Raw genomic sequence first — 20,801 nt, 5'->3', positions numbered from 1 at the left:
TGGCATAAAGCAGTCAGCAGAATTAGCAACCCAAACAAATAGCTGAGGTACCCACAGCCATGACCCTGTTAGAAAGTGGTGGGTTGTTCAGAAGTTAAAGAAGGGAGAAATAAACAGCAGAGCTGAGGTTATAGCATTAATGTTCAAGGGCAATGGTGTTGCATAAGCCATGCTTACTTCAGTTAAAAATAAAAGATTTTCTTTTGTATAAAAAAAGTGAAATCCTGTGGCATAGTTCTGTTGTTTAATTGCTAGATGCTCATAGTTCTTCTCTAAGCATAACATTTCCTAATACAATAGTTACATAGCGTCATATTACAAACTTTCAAACAATATTCTTTTGAATAATTTCATTTCTAATATTTCCTGAAGGTTTTTACTGGAAGCCTTTAAATGCTGCTGTATACTGCATAATACATCAAATGAAATCTAATTGACAATGAAGAAATATTGAAAACAAGTGTTGAATTGCTCTTGCCATCCACTTCATGCCGAATGAAACTTTGGCAGTTGGCGCCCTGAGATGATACTGCGCTCAACTCCTTTTTCAGTGATGGCTGCTAGGCGAATCACCCCACCACTTGACCCATCTCGATCCATTGCAAGTGCAAGAGCTAAGACACAAACAGAAAATGAAATGGAATGAAGTTGAAGATGGGAAAATCTCTTTAAATCATCACATTTTTGTTCAAACCCTTACTTTTCCTCAAAGGATTGACTTAGTATCTAGCACAACCCATCACTTCTCATTTCACAACAAAGTAACATTTTGTTTTCACTCAAAAACATTTTAGATAGGCTCACTGAATGATGACAAGGTGCAGAAAACCTGTCTGAATACTTTTCCTTCTCATCTTGGATTATAGGAGCTAGCCTTCTCTGTTGTGCTGGATTTGCAATCCATTACATTTACCAACTACGACAAAAGGTAAGCCTTAAGTAAATACAGAAACTTATAAAACTATGGTAGCCAGTAACAAAAAAAAGGAAGTTTTGCAACATTGAAATCAAGTGTTGTATACTGTTGAACTGTGTAATGCAATGTTGTTTTTTGGAAGCAAAATGAGGTAGAATATGAGCCTGAACAGTACCAAGAATCATTCAAGTCTAAAAAAAGGTTCTGCCTGGTAACAGCTCTGATATTTCAGCTGCAGATTGTTACAAAGTTGGAAGTGCCAAGTGCAGCAAAGAGTAGAAAATATCCAAAGCCTGTACAGATAGCATTTTGCACTCACTGTGGGTGAAAAAGACAAAATAATCCAACAGAGCTTTAAAGAAACAATTCATACAACAAACAAGTTCACCAGACCATCCATCAAATCACAAGATGACTGTTATTGTAAAAGACAACAGTATCCATTATTGCAAAAATCAAAAGGACTGAAAGGAGTAAATAGCTTTCCATCTTGTGGCCTGGATTTCTGAACTTTGTTTGCTCTTTCCATATTTCTTTCCACCCTAATGTATTAAACCTTTTCCTTTTATCTGCCTTAATTGTGATTACATGTGTAGAGGGGCTTTGAAAAAGCATAATTTAAATTACTGCTCCCACTGTTCTTGTTAAAGGCAAGTGTGTTTCAATAAATAGTTATTTTGACTGTTACTGAAGCAAACTTGGTAATGAATTGATTTTGTCCTGGGCAGCTGCCAGTCAGACAAATTGGTCATTTTGCTGATCTAATTGGGATTTTATATATTTTTTGGTGACTCATGGAATGGACAGGCACAATTCTCAACACACTTCCCAGTTAGGTTGTGACAGTAGTGTCACTCCGTACCTTCCTCCATACCCCATGCCCTGCCCCGCTTCCTCCCCCCACCCATCCCTGCAAATGTGATTCAAAAGGAAAATGGAAAAGAAAATCCCCATCAATCTTCATAGAATGTGAAAAATCTAAGATTATCCGATATTTTTGGTAGTGCAAACATTTCACGTCATTGTCCACAAGTTTGAGGACAGGATGTGCCCCAGGGATACAACTGGTTTTACCCACTAGATCAGAAACTAGTCATTCTCAAATTCTGGCTGGACATTTCAATTCTTGAATCCATTGCTATTTCCAGTTAGAAAAGCAAGTCCTATTCATTTCAAGCTACTGGGTTTCTTTAGCTTCCATATATTAGATAAGTGTACAGTATCTGGAACCAGTTGGTATTTACTCTGGACATATCGTATGCCTAGACATTACGTTTTGGTATAATGCTGCAAGTTTCAGCTGAAACTAACTAGTATTTTGCAAATGCAAACATTTCCTCAAATAAGAAAATCTCACTGGCATTTAACATAAAGAACGTCACCTTCTGGTCTCAAGCGACAGTTCAACTTAGGGTGCAATGGTGGTTGAATAATTCTTCCTTTGAAGTACATCACCAGACTTCCAGAAATAGGATTATGAAAAAATTCTTGTTAAATAATATTAAATAATGGGCACGTTCAGATTTTAATTATAAATGATTTGGAGTGGCATATTAAATATCCAAGCATTTTCCACTTTGCCAAGTTCTCTGCAAAAAACATCAACCCATTCTCTTGCACTTTGATTGGGTACCATAACTACTTGCCGCAAAATCCCACAGCTATATGGCTCTCCATTGCACTCACCATTTGCTGTAAAATCTAAGCACTGCTCCTTTGTCATTCCAGGTTTATACGAGGAGTCGACATAGCCATAGATGTAGGTACTTCCAGAGCCACCAATGGAGAATGGCTGCCGGACCATCATGCCCCCCATTGGAACAGTGTACACCTACGACCATAAACAAGGTTATTAATCTTTCAGAGTGATCAGACTGATTCACAGATCAATCCCGATGACTTGGAGGAAGTTGTGAACTACATCTTCCAATAGTAGATACATTTAGGAGAGGGGGAAATAGCAGAAAAAAGCGAAGCATCAGCATGGGCAGATTTTCAGATCAGCTAACAGAGCAACCAAATCTGATTATATCTTCACCTCTCACTTCCTGTGACAGAGCGGTGAAGTTGGTCAGTTCAATGGATTTTCCTTTACCATACAACAGACCCCGCTCCCCTCCCGCCTTTCACAAAATGAATAAGTTGTTTCTCTGATTATTAAAAAGCACTGCATGCAGTTCTCTTTTTATTCCTCCCTTGGTGTCATCCCTGTGGGTGGTGTTGGGATGTTGGTATTATGTTAAGCAGGAGCAGTTGTCAGTTGAGCTCGATTTTCGGATGTGGATAGCCATGTTTATTGCCAGTCCTGTGTTACTTAGGTTTCCCCTTGAATTACATCATCTCTGTATTGGTGACAATTTCACAACTCGTTTAGGGAAGAAATTCCAAGCAACAAAGGTGAGTTACCTGGGATAATGGTGGTCCCATGACCTCAGTACTCATGTCCAACTTAGTGACAGTAATAGGCAAGAAGAAAGGTCAATTTCACTGTGACACCAAGTCATAACGAATTCGGACACAAGTGGTGGTTGAGCTGCAGTGTGGAAGTTGTGCAGCAGCAGCTGAACAACAGGAAACTGAAACTTTAGTTGTCATTGTTGGAGAGGTGCAACGGTAGATCACCAAACACTGATCAATTGTGCAAATTATTACGATATAATGAGGATACAAGGAATACAGTCTCATACTGCGGATGCTGTGGATCTGAAATAAAAGCAAAATGCGGGAGAAATCCAAAAAGTCTGGAAGGAGAAACAGAGTTAATGCTTAGCATCCAATGTCACCTGTTCAAAACTGAAGGGTCTGAAAAATTATGGGTTTAAGACTGTTAACAAAGGGGAGGAACAGTCGTAGAACATATTGTGTGGATGCTTAGAGCAAAAGATAAATGAGTGCTAGTGCTAGTACAAGAGAGATCTAGATGCAAAGTAAGTGTTGACGACAGGTGTGAATAGCAGAAAGTACGTTGCTGAGAGCAAACCGGTGGAAACAAGGCAATCAGGGAAGACTGCATAATCAAAATGCAGGATAGTGTTCATACTCTGATGCTTTGAACTCAACACTGAGTTCTGAAGGCTGTGAAGTGCCAAGGTGGAACAGGAGATGCTATTCCTCTAGCTTGTGTTAGGTTTCACTGGAACACTGTAGCAGGAATGTTAGCACGAGATCAATATGGTGTTTTGACATGCCAATCAACTGTAAGGTAGGGTTCATTCTTACAGACAGAGCAGGGACATTCTTCAAAGCAGTCACGCAGTTTGCATTTGGTCTTGCCAGGAGAACCATATCGCTGTTCTGAGAGGGAAGGGAAGGGGAGAGAATAGAAATGGCTGAGGGCTCTGTCAACTACAAAAGAGGAAGTCCTCAACTGAGGAAAAAGGCATATCAAAAACAACCCTGTGGAAAAAAAATGGTCAAAGTGTGGCCTTAAGCAAGTCAGCACCAATGTTGTGGGTAGGTCAGAGAAGGAAGGTGGGATGGAATCCCAGTACAGAATTACTGAAGGGGTGAACATGGAGGGAAGACATAACAACTCATTAAGAGGACCTCAAATATCAAAGTTAAATATGGGGCAGTGACTCAAGATAACAATGAGAAAATTTTATCTTCACTTTATTCCTTTGGCTAGTTGGCTAGAGCCCAGCATCCCTCCACATCTTTGCAGATCATCAAAATCTAAGAGAAAACTAATAGTTCAACTATAAACCTTACTTGTCCACCTTTTCTTTTATCCCACCCAGCAACAATGATGCCAGCCATCAGCTCTTCTCGGTATTTGTAGCACATGTCTTTGAATAAATTAGCAGCTGTCTGCACGAGTGGAAGTTCATCAAGTTCAATGCTGTAAAGAAAGTGAGACAGAAACTAACAGCGTGTCGATAGATACCAAAAACGGTGAGTTAAATTCCTTCTTATTCCTCAGTGTCCTTATAGCCTGCAGACGTACATATGATTCTCACTCCACAGAGACACTCTTTGGGCCTCCAGTGCCCTTGGAATACCCAAGATGTACTTGAATACCTGGGTCCCACATCCTCAGGGTGGCTAACATCTTGTCACTGGTCAGCTAGCTGTGATTCCAGCAGCCACCATTTAAACAAAGGCACAGAATTAACAATTAAGAGTCATTGTTTGCATTTCTCCCTTCACCTTTGTAGCTGGCCCCTCACTCCCACCTGCACCCTCATGTTCCCTGCAATTCATTTTTCTCCTGTCTGTCCTTTCACCAAGTTAACTAGCATTAAGCTTTTGCTGCTCTATCACTGAGTAAGATTTAAAGTTCAAAACAGCACATTTTGATAATATTCTCTTCACTGCAATATCTACAGAATTAATGTTTTATTGCACATCCTGTACCATAAAGATTCTAAAGAGCCATAATGGTTTTGAAACATCAACTTGGTTTCTCTCTCCACAGATACTGTCAATCCTGCTCAGTATTTCAGCATTTTCTGTTTTTGTACCATAGATGTCCTGAGCATTTCAGACAGTGGAGCGCACGTTGACACAAACACATTTGATGCATTACACAGTCTTAACCAGCCACCAGCTCTCTGAGCTAAAGTTGATTAATACGAAGGGACAAAAATGGTTGAATGACACCAAACATCTAGTTCATTAAATGTGTCAATAACAACTGGTTAACCATAGTCTGGAGCCTTAAGGGGCAGGGACCAAGAGAGAATGAGGTGAGAAAGTGGACAATGCTCCCTGATGGTGCAAATAGCTCTTCCTACCCCAACTATACCTTACACTTTGACAGCCATTCAAGGAAAGGGTGGAAGTTTAAAAAGTTAATGACCTCAACCAAAAGACAATACATGGGCCTATGCCCCAGACCCAGAAAAATCTTGTATCTAACACGAAAGGCCGATTTGATAGATTGCAGATAGCAGCATTTTAATTTGAATAAAAATCTGGCTGTAAACAACCATTTTGGGCAGAGAGAAATATTCTGAGGCAGTCACTGTATCTCAACAGGAAGAAGGGGAAAGGGTATCCAGGGCTGTGTATTAAACCAGAGCAACCAACCACAGTGCTGTAGAATAAAATGAGCCTTCACTCACTCCTAGGACTCGATCAGCTCACTCCATTGAACTACCTCCAACGATTCAATTACAGAAACCATCAAGTTGCTGAATTCTGATTGAGTTTTTAAACTCCTTCACTTCAGAAGATGAATCAGCAGGCAAGCAAGGCTTCAGCAAAAGTAGAGGACTGATGGTACTTTCACCTTCACGTGTAATGTGCATCCATACTTCCTTTAAAAATCTTTCTATTTTAAATAAGTATCACATTTTACTTAAATCACTGTCAACAAGAATACTACATTTTATAATTCACAGACCACTCACATGATATAACAAGGTGTAGAGCTGGATGAACACAGCAGGCCAAGCAGCATCATAGGAGCAGGAAGGCTGACGTTTCGGGCCGAGACCCTTCATCAGAAATGGGGGAGGGGAAGGGGGTTCTGAAATAAATAGGGAGAGAGGGGGAGGCGGATAGAAGATGGATAGAGGAGAAGATAGGTGGAGAGGAAACAGACAGGTCAAAGAGGCGGGGATGGAGCCAGTAAAGGTGAGTGTAGGTGGGGAAGTAGGGAGAAGATAGGTCAGTCCAGGGAGGACGGACAGGTCAAGGGGGCGGGATGAGATTAGTAGGTAGGAGATGGGGGTGCGGCTTGAGGAGGGAGGAGGGGATAGGTGGGAGGAAGAACAGGTTAGGAAGGCGGGGACGAGCTGGGCTGGTTTTGGGATGCGGTAGGGGGAGGGGAGATTTTGAAGCTTGTGAAATCCACATTGATACCATTGGGCTGCAGGGTTCCCAAGCGGAATACGAGTTGCTGTTCCTGCAGCCTTTGGGTGGCATCGTTGTGGCACTGCAGGAGGCCCAGGATGGACATGTCGTCTGAGGAATGGGAGCGGGGAGTTGAAATGGTTCGCAACTGGGAGGTGCAGTTGTTCATTGCGAACCAAGCGTAGGTGTTCTGCAAAGCGGTCCCCAAGCCTCCGCTTGGTTTCCCCGATGTAGAGGAGGCCACAATGGGTACAGCGGATGCAGTATACCACATTAGCAGATGTGCAGGTGAACATCTGCTTGATGTGGAAAGTCTTCTTGGGGCCTGGGATGGGGGTGAGGGAGGAGCTGTGGGGGCAGGTGTAGCACTTCCTGCGGTTGCAGGGAAAAGTGCCGGGTGTGGTGGGGCTGGAGCGGAGTGTGGAGCGGACAAGGGAGTCACGGAGAGAGTGGTCCCTCCGGAAAGCAGATAAGGGTGGGGAGGGAAAAATGTCTTTGGTGGTGGGGGCGGATAGCAGATGGCAGAAGTGTCGGAGGATGATGCGTTGGATCCGGAGGTTGGTGGGGTGGTACGTGAGGACGAGGGGGATTCTGTTTTGGTTGTTATTGCGGGGAGGGGGTGTGAGGGTTGAGTTGCGGGAAATGCGGGAGACACTGTGGAGGGCGTTCTCGACCACTGAGGGGGGGGGAAGTTGCGGTCCTTGAAAACGAGGACATCTGAGATGTACGGGAGTGGAATGACTCATCCTGGGAGCAGATGCGGCAGAGGCAAAGGAATTGGGAATAGGGGATGGCATTTTTGCAGGAAGGTGGGTGGGAGGAGGTGTATTCTAGGTAGCTGTGGGAGTCGGTGGGCTTGAAATGGATATCGGTTTCTAGGTGGTTGCCCGAGATGGAGACAGAGAGGTCCAGGAAGGTGAGAGAGGTATTAGAGATGGTCCAGGTGAACTTAAGGTTGGGGTGGAAGGTGTTGGTGAAGTGGATGAACTGTTCGAGCTCCTCGTGGGAGCACAAGGCGGCGCCGATATAGTCATCAATGTAACGGAGAAAGAGGTGGGGTTTAGGGCCAGTGTAGGTACCGAAGAGGGATTGTTCCACGTAACCTACAAAGAGGCAGGCATAGCTTGGGCCCATGCGGGTACCCATGGCCACCCACGTAACCTATAAAGAGGCAGGCATAGCTTGGGCCCATGCGGGTACCCATGACCACCCTCCACGTAACCTACAAAGAGGCAGGCACAGCTTGGGCCCATGCGGCTACAAAGAGGCAGGCATAGCTTGGGCCCATGCACGTCCCAGTCGCGAACCACTTCAACTCCCCCCTCCCATTCCTCAGACGACATGTCCATCCTGGGCCTCCTGCAGTGCCACAACGATGCCACCCGAAGGTTGCAGGAACAGCAACTCATATTCCGCTTGGGAACCCTGCAGCCCAATGGTATCAATGTGGATTTCACAAGCTTCAAAATCTCCCCTCCCCCTACCGCATCCCAAAACCAGCCCTGCTCATCCCCGCCTTCCTAACCTGTTCTTCCTCCCACCTATCCCCTCCTCCCTCCTCAAGCCGCACCCCCATCTCCTACCTACTAATCTCATCCCGCCCCCTTGACCTGTCCGTCCTCCTTGGACTGACCTATCTTCTCCCTACTTCCCCACCTACACTCACCTTTACTGGCTCCATCCTCACCTCTTTGACCTGTCTGTTTCCTCTCCACCTATCTTCTCCTCTACCCATCTTCTATCCGCCTCCCCCGCTCTCCCTATTTATTTCAGAACCCCCTTCCCCTTCCCCTCCCCCATTTCTGATGAAGGGTCTCGGCCCGAAACGTCAGCCTTCCTGCTCCTATGATGCTGCTTGGCCTGCTGTGTTCATCCAGCTCTACACCTTGTTATCTCAGATTCTCCAGCATCTGCAGTTCCTACTAACTCAGATGATATGCCTGGTTTGGTATTGACGCAGGCACCAGCTCATTTCACTGGATTTGCATTCCTATCATTTGAGAGATAATACAGTCAACAACACCTTGCACTTTGGAGTTTAGAATCACTGTTCCTGACTGTTTAATCATTTTCAACGAAAAGGGCAGTACTTATTTTTCCTCCAGTTTTGCCCTTGCACAGCATGGACAGGTTTATTTTAGGGTCTTACCTTTGATCCACTCTTTCTAGTTGGACACCCAAGAAATTAAGGACAACATATGTACATGGATAGGAAATTGGTTGAGTGGCAGGAAACAGAGATTTGGAAAATGGGTAAGGACTCAAACTGGCAGGGCGTGACAAATGGTGTCCTGCAGGGATCTGTGTTGGGGCCTCACTTATTCACCATATTCATTAATGACTTGGATAATGGCATAAAAAGTCAAATATCCAAAATTTGTTGACGACAAACTTGGGCAATACTGTAGACAGTGCTGACGACAGTACAAAATTACATCAGGATATTGATAGATTAGGTGAATGGACAAAAGCGTAGCAGATAGATTTCAATATAAGCACGTGAGGTTATCCATTTCGGACCGAGAAAAGATAGATCAGATGATTTTTTAAAAGGCACAAAGATAAACACAGACTTGGCGCTCTTTAAACTGCCCCATACACGGGTACAGAAAGTAGTCAAGGCAGCTATATGGAATGCTGGCCTTTATGTCTAAAAGGCCTGGGGTACAAGGATACCAACGTTATGCTGCAATTTTCAAAATCCTAGTTAGACCCCAGAGTACTGAGTGTGGATCTGGGCATCACATCTTGGGAAGAATGTTTTGGCCCTGGAGGGAGTTCAATGCAGGCTTACAAGGAGTGAATCGAATTGAATTAGTTTTATTTTCACTGTACTCATTTGAGTACATGTGACAAGTTTATAAGTCACCACTTACAGCACCACTTTAGGTACAGAGTACCTGGGTACAATCCTTAGTTACAGAATGAAGAAATGAAGAAAAAGTTACATTACAACCATACACAGTATAACTACAGTCAGAAAAACAAAAGTTGAAAAGACAAACACCACCAGTCCAGGATGATACCTGGACTTCACGAGAGACGAGACAAACTAGGTCACAGGTTGAAGATTCTACAACCAGGTGGCATGGTCTAAAAATTAGGGCTAAGCCATTCAGGAGATGTTAGAAAGCAGTTCTAAACACAAAGAGTAGTGCAAGCTTGGAACACTTCCTCAAGCAGCAGTTGATGCTATTTCAATCGTTAAATTTAAACCTGAAATAGACAATTTTTTACTAAGCAAGGGCATTCAGGGATATAGGCCCAAGGCAGGCACATGGAGTTAGGCCCCAGGTCAGCCATGACCTTATTGAGTGGCAGAGCAGGCTCGAGGTGCTCACCTTTGGGTAATGGTAGCAGATTTAATAGTAACATTTAGGAGGAACTGGCGCAAATACTTGAAAACAAAACCAACTCCCAAGCTATGGGGAAAAAGCACAGGAGTAGGATTAATTACATAATGTAGCTTCAAAGATCTAGCACATGTTGACAAACCAAATTGCCTCCTCCAGTGCTGTCAGGATTCTCTACACCAAGCAATCCAAAATCAAACTCAGCGATCATCTCTCCAATCACTCCACTCAGGCCCAATGACAGAATTAAATCCCACTCACTACAGCAAAATCACATTTCCTCAAGGGTCTTGAAGCAGACACTAATAGTGTGAATATTGCCCACTCTCAACTTTAATTTAAAATCCATATTCATTAAGTTTCTTTCATTCATAATCCATCCCTGCGTCTCATCAGGTTTAAAATCGGATCTGAATAATATTCACGTAGGGACCAACCTGTGGAAACCAAGCTGATAGGCCACTGCGTCTGCAATTGCTTGGGTATCTGCTGCAGATCCTGAGCGACAACAGAAAATCAGATCATGAATCGGAGTCAGTTTATCTGTTACCCTATTTGCGATGTATGACCTGAGGAAAAAAAATTTGTAGTGCATTACAAGAAATGCTCATGATTGCAACTGCACAGGAGGTGTAGACAGACATTCACTAGGACTCTATGATTTCATAAAGAATTTGAATTTCACCAAAATCACCATTTGGCCATTTTCACATGGGCTCACGTATTGTCTGAAAGATAAATGCATGTAGGGCAAGGGGAACAAAAAGGAGAAAATGTTGAACAAAAACAAAGTTGCTGGAAAAGCTCAGCAGGTCTGGCAGCATCTATGAAGGAAAAAAACAGAGTTAACGTTTCGGGTCCAGTGACCCTTCCTCAGAACTGATGATAGCTGGGAAAACGTCAGTTTATATGCAAAAAAAGGGGAAGGGGATGGGGTAGGGAGTAAACAATAGGATAGAGATGAGAGAGAGAAGAGCAGTTGGACAGACAAAGAGTTGATAACGATCAGGCTGGGAGGGTGAATAGCTGTTAACACGGACTATTAGTGACTAATAACAGGTAGTGTGTAATGGCTGGCTATGTGGTAACAAGGCCTGGTGTGTGGGGTAGGGGTTTGGGACATGGAAGAGTTCAGGCCCTAAAATTATTGAACTCGATATTGAGTCCGGAGGGCTGCAGGGTCCCCAAGCGGAAAATGAGGTGTTGTTCTTCTAGCTTACGTAGAGCTTCGCTGGAACACTGCAGCAAGCCAGAGACAAGCATGTTGGTCAGGGGACAGGGTGGTGCGTTAAAGTGACATGCAACAGGTGGTTCAGGGTCTTTTTTGCAAGCAGAACGTAGATGTTCTGCGAAGCGGTCACCCATTTATTTAGCACCAATTTGATCATATTCAATTTGCTCCTCTGATGCTGCCTGGCCTGCTGTGCTCCTCCAGCCCCACACTGTTATCTCTGACTCCAGTATTGGCAGTTCTTACTATCTCTTCAATTTGCAACTGTTCAGATTCTCGTTTTGGATTCTTTATCTGCACTACCCCCAATTTTCTGGATCCTGCCACTCCATTCCTTCCAATAAGCTACTCATCTGCAATACTTCCATAAAGTTCTGGACACTGTGGTTTCACCATTCCCTACAGATGGTGCCTGAAAATGCTGAGCGTTGCAAACATGTTCTACATTATAAATCCAGCACTAGATTAATTTAGATGAAGGGGTATCTGCGAATAAAAGGAAAAAGTAATTATCACAATGTGCCAGCAAGAACTGCAGATGCTGGAGTCAGAGATAACAAAGTAGAGAGCTGGGGGAACACAGCAGACCAGGCAGCATCAGAGGAACAGGAAAGCTGATGTTTCAGGTCAGGATCCTTCTTCAGGAACTCCTGTTTACAAAATCCAAGGAAATAGTGTTTATTACTCTGATCTACAGGCCTGGATAGTATTCAGCAGTAACAGCGCTGTAAATTTCCCCAACATTACACCTACAGTCCAAAGTTTTTGTCCTCAAACTCAAAAGATTATAATTTTCTAAGATGTCTACCATTCTAATTGAAGCCACCCCACCTCCTGGTCTCCATAACTGTTGTTGGCTAGTGTCTCCCAGGTGTGAAAAATCACAGCTTACGGCCTTAATGTCATACTGAAAGCACCCTTGAAACTTTTCGTAGAAAGGGAGAACAAGTTACTGACATGGGAGACACAGGTCACGTCTTTTTAGCTTCATTCCAAATGAGCATCACCAGTATGGAGGAGTTCCCTGATCAAGACATAATGTTAAGTTGTGGATTCAAAACTCACTGTAGAGCACCAAGTACAGTACTGACGGTGCACTGCCATGTTGAAGATATTAACTGGAGGTCCTCTCAACTAGACATGAAAAGTCCGATGATACCAGTCTGAAGTGGAGCCAGGGATTTCTCATACAAAGTCAGGCCAATACTTTCAGGAGTGTACTGAATGAAATTAACCATCAAGAATAATCAACTCTGGATACTGGAACCAATTTAAAGTAATACATGCACAACTTCAAGCCCATGTGATGTCCATCAGGTTCATGCCCATGTTACAGTCACTGTCTAAAATCAGCTGCCTTACCCTGTGGTAGTTCGAGAATCAGCACCAATAACAACTCCACCGTCAAACTCCACAGCCATAATGGTTGTCTGTTTAGAAGAAATAAATTTTACATAAGAATATATACAAATGCATCCACCACAGGAGAAAGAGAGAAACTAAACATGTGAAGTCAGAGAAGTTCGAGTAAAATAAGGACTTATTGTATAATCACTCAATTTACAGCATACCCTACATTTAATACTGATTAACATTAGATTTTTTTTATTTGAATTATTGCTGTCACATACCTAAGTACAGTGAAAAGCTTTGTTTGGGAGCAGTACAGGCAGATCATAGTAAGCAAGGACATAGGGTGCTTAGACAGAATGAGGCATACAGGTAACACTGCACAAGAGATGCGCAAAGCAAGATCAACATTATTTGAAGTTACAGCATCTATTCATCAGTCTACTAATGGCAGGGAAGAAGCTGTTCTTGAAACGGTTGGCACGTGTTCAAGCTTCTTTATCTTCTGCCCGACAGAAGAGGTTGTAGGAGAACATTGCCAGGGTGACAGGAGTCTTTGATGATGTTGGCAGCCTTTCCATGGCAACAAGAAGTGTAAATGGAGTCCATGAATGGAAGGTTGCCTTCTGTGATGGTGTGGGCTGTGCACACAACCTTCTGTATTTTCTTACAGTTATGGGCAGAGCAGTTGCCATTCCAGGCTATTATGCACCTGGATAGTATACTTTCTATGGTACTTCTGTAAAGGTTGGTGAGAGTCCTCATGGACATGCCGAATTTCCGAAGTCGCCTTAGTAAGAAGAGGTGTTAAGAACATAGAACAGTACAGGCCCTTCGGCCCACGATGTTGTGCCGACCTATTGTCCTACTAAGATCAAACTACCCTGCATACCCTACATTATACTATCATCCATGTGCCTATCCAAGAATCACTTAAAAGTCCCTAAAGTATCTGACTCCACTACCACTGCCAGAAGCGTAGTCCACACGCCCACCACTCTCCGTGTACAGAACCTACCTCTGACATCTCCCCTATACCTTCCTCCAATCACCTTAAAATTATGCCCCCTTGTAATAGTCATTTCCGTCCTAGGAAAAAGGTTCTGGCTATCCACTCTATCTATGCCTCTCAGGTCTTGTTGTGCCTTCTTGACCGTCACATCTACGTCGGTAAGTCCAGGACAGGTTGTCGGTTATTGTCACTCCTGGGAACTTGACACTCTTATCCCTCTCGATCTCAGTTCCATTGATGTAGATGGGGGCGTGTTTGCCTCCTTTCTTCCTGAAGTCAATGATCAGTTCTTTTGTTTTGGCGACACTGAGAGGTTGTTATCATTGCACCACGACACTAAGCCCTCTATCTCCCTTCTGTATTCTGACTCATCGTTGTTTGATATCTGTCCTACGACGGTGGTGTCGTCAGCAAACTTGTAGATATGTTCATTCAAAATTTGGCTACATGGGCATGTGTGTGTGCAGGGAGTACACTAGGGGGCTGAGAATGCATCCTTGGGGGGCTCCAGTGTCGAGTGTTATTGTGGAGGAGGTGCAATTGCCCGTTCATGGGGCTGGGGGTTGGAGCAGAGTCCCGAGACTGTAATAATGAGTCCAGTAACAAACAACAGCACTATAGGTTTCACCACATGCAAGATCCGGCTCACTATGATTTTTTCCAGGGCAGATAATAAATTCTGGTCTGGCCATAACACACTTATTCCACAAATGAATTAAAGGGAACATATTCCTTAAAACCTACCACAGCCAAGCTTTTAGGCCTCCCTTTACCTTTAGATTATGGCACTCTCACTATTTGTTCCACTCGTTCCTCCCCCTGCCTTGCCAATGGTATAAAAACTCAGATTTAACTTTCCAGTCACCTTCAGCTCTAAAGAAAAGCAGCAAATAGGACTCAAAAGATTAACTCTGTTTCTCTCTCCACAAATGCTGCCTGACCCATTGAATTTCTCCACTTCTGCTTTTTTTTTGTAGTCAAGTTTTTGGTCATCTACCCTAATATCATGAGATCATTCCAGCACAGAAGACTAGCTGACCATCATATCCCAAGGTCTGTACTGACCCTGCAGGAAAAATTCACACCACTGCCCAGAATAGACATAGGCATTGCTGGGTGGGTATTGCCTGTTGCTAGTTGCTCTTGAGAAGGTAGTGACCAGCCTTCTTGAACCACTGCAGCCCAGGTGCTGTAGCTTGACCCACCATGCTCTTAGGGAGGGAATTCCAGGATGTTGGCCCAGGGGCAGAGGAGGATGGGCAATATATTTCCAAGTCAGTTTGTTGAGCAGCTTGGAGAGGAACTTGTAGGTGGCAGTGTTCCCGTGTTTCAGCTGCCCTTGTCCTTTGAGAAAGAAGTGGTCATGGAGTTGGCAAGTGCTATCTAAGAATCTTTGGTGAATTTCTACAGTGCACCTTGTAGATGGTACACACTGCCAGAATGAGTTGGTAGAGCAGGTAGTGGAAGTTTGCAAATGTGATACCAATCAAGCGGGCAGCTTTGTCCTGGATGGTGTCAAGCTTCTTGATGTTGTTGCAGCTGCACTTACTCAGGCAAGTGGGAAGTATTCCATCACACTCCTGACTTGCCCTTGCAGATGGTGGACAGACTTTGTGGGGTCATGTGGTGAGTTACCTGCTGTAGTATTCCTGGTCTCTGATCTGCTCTTGGAGCCACATTATTCATATGGGGAGTCCAACGTTTTCTTTAAAGGAATCGTGGAATTCCTACAGTGTGGAAGCAGGCCATTTGGCCCATCGAGTCCACACCATCCCTTTGAAGAGCATCCCACATAGACCCAACCCCCTATGTTATCCCTGTAACCCTGCATTTCCCATGGCTAATCCACCCAACCTACACATCCCTGGACACTATAGGGAATTTAGCATGGCCGATCCACCCTAACCTGCACATCTTTGGACTGTAGGAGGAAACCAGAGCACCTGGAAGAAACCCACACAGACACTGGGAGTAAGTGCAAACTCCACAGAGACAGTCACCCGAGAATGGAACAGGACTTGGATCTCTGGTGCTGTAAGGCAACAGTGCAAACCACTGAGCCACCCCATCACCAGTTGAGTTTCTGGACCATGCTGACCCCTGTTGATAGTGAGGGATTCAGTGATGGTAACACCATTGAATGTCATGCTGCAGTGGTTAGATTATCCATTACTGGAGATGGTCATTGCCTGGCATTTGTGTAGCTCAAATGTTATATGCCACTTCTCAGCCCAAGCCTGAATTTTGTCCAGGTCTTGTTGCATTTTAATTTGGACTGTTCCAGTATCTGTGGAGTCACGCATGGTGAACATTGCACGACCATCAGCAAAGAGCCTCTACTTCTGATTCTATGTTGGAGCGGTGGTCTTGATGAAGCAGCTGAAGATGACTGGGCATAGAACACTAAACTGAGGAACTCCTAAAGTGATGTCCTAGAGATGAGATGGCTAATCTCCCACAATCACAACCATCTTCCTAGGTGCCCGGTATGCTCCAACCAAAGGATAGGTTGCCCTTTGATACCCACTGACTCCTGTTTCACTAGGGCTCCTTGATGCCACACTTGGTCAAATGCAGTTTCAATGTCAAGGACTATCACTCTCACCTAACCTCTTGAATTCGTCTTCTTCCATGTATGAACCAAGGCGGTAATGAGGTCAGGGTTTGAGTGGCCCTGCCAGAACACAAACTGCACATCACTGAGCAGGTTGTGGTTAAATAGATGCTGCTTGATAGCACGGTTGATGACACTTGTCATTACTTTATTGATGATCGAAAGTAGACTTGTGGGTAATAATTGACTGGGTTGGGTTTGCCCTGCTTTGTGCGTACAGGCATTTTTCCATTCTGTCAGGTAGATGCTAGTGTTATAGCTGTACTGAAAGAGCTTGGTCTGGGAGCATAGGTCTTCAATACTATTGCCAAAATGTTATTGGGACTCACGGCCTTTCCAGAATCCCACCCAGACCCACCCCCTACACCATCCCTGTATTTCCCATCCTAGACATTATGGGCAATTTAGCATAGCCAATCCGCCTAATCCGCACACCTTTGGACAATGGGAAGAAACTGGAGCACCCGGAGAAAACTCACGCAGACACGAGAAGAATGTACTAACTCCACACAGACAATGTGAGGCCAAGGCTGGAATCGAACCTGGGTCCCTGGCACTGTGAGGCAGCAGTGCTAACCACTGAGCACTCCTACACTCTCCATTAATCCTCTGGCTTGACAGCAATGGGCAGAGTTGGGGCTATGCCAGCCACAAGGTTGCAGATTGTGTTGAAGTATGATTCTGCTGCTGCTGTTGACCCACAGTGTCTCTGGAAGCCCAGCCTTGGAATTGCTAGAACTGTTCAAAGTCTGTCCCATTTAGCATAATTATAATGCCACACAACATGGTGGAGGCATTCTCAGTTTGAAAGCAGGGCTTCTTCCTCACCAGGATTGTGTGGGGGTCATTCTCACCAATACTGTTATGGACAAATACATCTGCAGCCAGCAGATTGGTTAAGGATGAGGTCAGTTATGGTTTTCCATCATGTTGGTTCTCTCGCCACCTGCCACAAACACAGTATAGTGGCACTTTACTTTAGGACCCAACCAGTTCATTTGGTGCTGTGATTTATTCTCTCCAGAAAATTATCCAGTTCCCTTCTGAAAGCCAGTTATGAATTGTTTTCCACTTGTCACTCATCCAGTCAGTTCCATATGCTGATCATTGGCAGCCTGTCTCCTCCAGTATCCATCCCTCTTATTTTAGACCCTGACTTCACCCTCTGCGACTACCCTGAAACACATCGTCCACTCCAACATATCATACCCTAAATTTTCCCCTTTCCCCCACCAACTCCCACATTATTCTCCAAGCGCCTCCCCTCACCAACAACCTCCCAATCATAAGGTCCTGACCACACGCTCCCCAACCCCACCGGCCAACGCCCCTAATCCCAATCTCACTCACTCCCACCCACCCCCATCGGAAAGAACCTCTCTCTTCCCGCCCCACCATCACCATCCAATTCGTCTCTGGCTGGAGCCCTCAGGAATGGTCACACAGCGGCTCCCAACATATGCTGCATCACCAGAACAGGGGAGGGCCCCGGACACCGAACTGCAGACTCCCCAGCCCCCAACAGCACCACCTGGGACTGCGCTCTCATACTCACTCCCGTGCTGACTTCCTGGCTCATCCACTCGGGGTAGAGACTGGACTCACACGGAGCAGGAGCGAAGCAGCGGCTCACACCCGGCGCCACGGTCTCAAACACAGTCGCCATCTTCACTAACACAAACAGGATGCCGGGAACTCGGAGGACCGGGCGCCGTAGGGATTGCCGGGAAGGCGGAGGACCGTATGATGTGAGGCTTGTCGGGAAATGTAGTTTATTTAGAACATAGAGATAGCAAGGTGTAGAGCTGGATGAACACAGCAGACCAAGCAGCATCAGAGGAGCAGGAAGGCTGACGTTTCGGGCCTAGACCCTTCTTCAGAAATACAGCACAGTACAGGTCCTTTTTCTGGCTGGCTACTCTATCAATACCTCTGATCATTTTGTACACCTCTATCAAGTCACCGCTCATCCTTCGTCGTTCTAAAGAGAAAAGCCCTAGTTCTCTCAACCTTTCCCCGTAAGACCTCCATTCCATTCCAGGCCACATTCTGGTAAATATCCTCTGCACCTTTTCCAATGCTTCCACATCTTTCCTGTAATGAGGCAACCAGAACTGGACAATACTCCAGATGTGGCCAAACCAGGGTTTTGTATTTGTTCAATGTTTCAAGTGCAAGAGCTCTCTGACCAGAATGTGCACTTATACAACACCCTTAACAATCAAACATTATCAAAATGAATCCCAGGAGCGATCATCAAAAGGACACTTTGACACTGAGCCACAGAAAGGGAGATAATTCGCCTGGGGGAGTAATCAAATTAAATAGAGACGATGGAGAAACTCTTCCTATTAATGGAAGGATGGAGAGGCAGAGGGCATGTGGAGAACCGTTGTCACACAGCAAGTAGTTAGGATCTGCAATGCACTGCCAGAGAGTCGACAAACCCTTTTGGCCTTTCAAGCCTGCTCTGCCATTCAATCAGATCATGGTTGATCTGTTTCAAATTCGTAAGAGAAGACTCAAAGGAAAATAAATACTCCTTATTTGAATCCTTTAAGCGTGAACCCCAACTTTAAAACAAATTGCCTTATTTCAGACTTATCCACAAGAGGAAACATCCTTTCCACATCAACCTGGTCAAGATGCTCACACTTCTGAACTCCAGTGGAAACAAACCTAGTCTATCACATCATCATGTCATAAAGCAATCTACTCTTAGTCTCAATCTGGTTGACTTCTTATGTACACCATATTTGAAATGTGGTGTCATTGGTACCCCTTATAACTGAAACATATTCATTCATGGGATGTGTGGGCTGCATGGAGACAGGGATTGTTTGAGGAGTTGCAAATTGAAGTAAATGTTGTGCACCCCCACTTCTGACTTTATGATTAATTAAGCAGATGAAGATGCCTGGGCTGAGGACACTATCCTGAGGAAATCCTGCACAGATGTCTTGGAGTGGAGCTGACTGACCTCCAACAACCACATGCATCTTTTTTGCTAGGTAAGGCAAGATCTACCAATAAAATTTCTCAATTCTCATTGACTATAATTTTTTCAGGGCTCCTGGATACTACAATCAGAACAAATGCTGTGTTTACATCAGGGGCAATCCCACTCACCTCACCTCAGGAAGTGTGGTCTTTCATTCATTTGGAACCGGTGTTGAAATTTGGTCTGAAGTAAGATAACCTTGGCAGAATTCTAACTACATCAGGGAACAAGTTACTGCAAATTAGTGCCACTTTATAGCATTAACAAATTCAGTTAAATGTCGTGATAGAATAAGAACAGTGATTTGATGCAATGACCAGACCAGGCAGTTATGCATTTATATGTATAGAAATAGAGTATTTAAATCAATTAATTTGGTTTTAGAAGATTTGCTGCAACCAGTTAGGCTTCATCATTGTGCTGGTCATAACAGAATTCACTCAGTCCTAAGTAACTCACTCAGTTGTTTCAGCAGTCACTATCTTAATGCTGTGCATTAGGGTTAGAATTCTTGAATATTTTTAATTAATCGATTCATTATATAAACACAACTATTTCTTCTAAATGCAACATTTTTATTGCCCCTTGAAAGCAACTTCGACAAATCCCATTGATGGAAAGTAATCTTCTTGTTGATTGCCAAACAGCTTTTTTACCCCATTTGATAAAACACGCTGAGTCTAAGGTAATTCAAGCATATTATACAGTGCATACATGCCTTGTGTAACGTTATAAACTCTGTCAATCAATTTCACAGCCCTCCAAAGTTTGTCTTTGGTCTCTTTGTTGTCTTCCAGACACAGTATCTTCAGGAAATCTGTCCGTACTGGAAGGGCAAGGAATGCAATCCCAGCAGCTTTTCGCACAAGCCAGCTGTGATACTTAGCGAGGGACTGCTCATAGGCTTCTGCGCAACTGATAGGCATTGAGTCGTTCTCAGAGCTGACCCTTAATTTATCAAGGAAGAGCTGTAGCCACCGTAGTGCTCGGTGGAGACGGAGTAAAGTGCGGCAGCCCGATTGCAAGCGGTCACTGGGAAGTTCACGGAAATTAACCACATTGTTTGTTAATTCATAATTAATCATGGACCTCATGGATGTGTATTCCTTTCCATGCACTCCCTGCTGATGTTCAATGAGTATTCTCATTTTGCTGGCGACTTCTTCAGATATAAATCCAAATATAGTGCCAAGTGCATCAATAAATCTAAAAACAAACAAACCAGACTGCATTTCAGGAACAATAGGCTTGATCACATTTGCTCTGGAGCCAGGTCAATGTGAGAACGATTACAGCATTGCCAATGCCCAGTGCTGGAAACAGGAAAACAGGTATCTAGAATTTCTTGCTAACAACTTGCCACAGTCACACTTCTTACCCAAGAATCAATCACCACATATTTTATCTTAGAGATAGTAGGAGCTGCAGATGCTGGAGAATCTGAGATAACAAGGTGTAGAGCTGGATGAACACAGCAGGCCAAGCAGCATCAGAGGAGCAGGAAGGCTGACGTTTTGGGCCTTTT

General features: G+C 44.3%; 2 protein-coding genes across 4 annotated transcripts in view; both read right to left on the bottom strand.

Annotated features, from left to right (window-relative positions):
* Positions 1-224: 224 nt before the first annotated feature.
* Positions 225-19,435, bottom strand: LOC109922221 (proteasome subunit beta type-6-like). The gene is made up of 7 exons (XM_048620006.1): positions 19,410-19,435; positions 17,831-18,029; positions 12,662-12,729; positions 10,506-10,637; positions 4,628-4,757; positions 2,603-2,747; positions 225-614 (listed from the first exon to the last, which is right to left on the bottom strand). The coding sequence occupies exons 1-7, from the start codon at positions 19,433-19,435 to the stop codon at positions 487-489; spliced, it is 828 nt and encodes a 275-aa protein (XP_048475963.1). The 3' UTR covers positions 225-486.
* Positions 19,436-19,830: 395 nt separating this feature from the next.
* LOC109929789 (ceramide-1-phosphate transfer protein) overlaps positions 19,831-20,801 on the bottom strand; it is a 25,019-nt gene continuing 24,048 nt past the window's right edge. For all 3 annotated transcript variants that reach the window (XM_048620139.1, XM_048620141.1, XM_048620140.1), the window contains exon 8: positions 19,831-20,482. In XM_048620139.1, the coding sequence (XP_048476096.1) occupies positions 19,957-20,482 (526 nt within the window). In that variant the 3' untranslated portion in view covers positions 19,831-19,956. The remainder of the gene's footprint in view (positions 20,483-20,801) is intronic.

This window comes from Rhincodon typus, chromosome 45 (genome assembly GCF_021869965.1).
Source record: "Rhincodon typus isolate 14 chromosome 45, sRhiTyp1.1, whole genome shotgun sequence".
Lineage (NCBI taxonomy): Eukaryota > Metazoa > Chordata > Chondrichthyes > Orectolobiformes > Rhincodontidae > Rhincodon > Rhincodon typus.
Note: the sequence above shows the minus strand (reverse complement) of the source record. Positions and strands in the feature narration are given on the sequence as shown.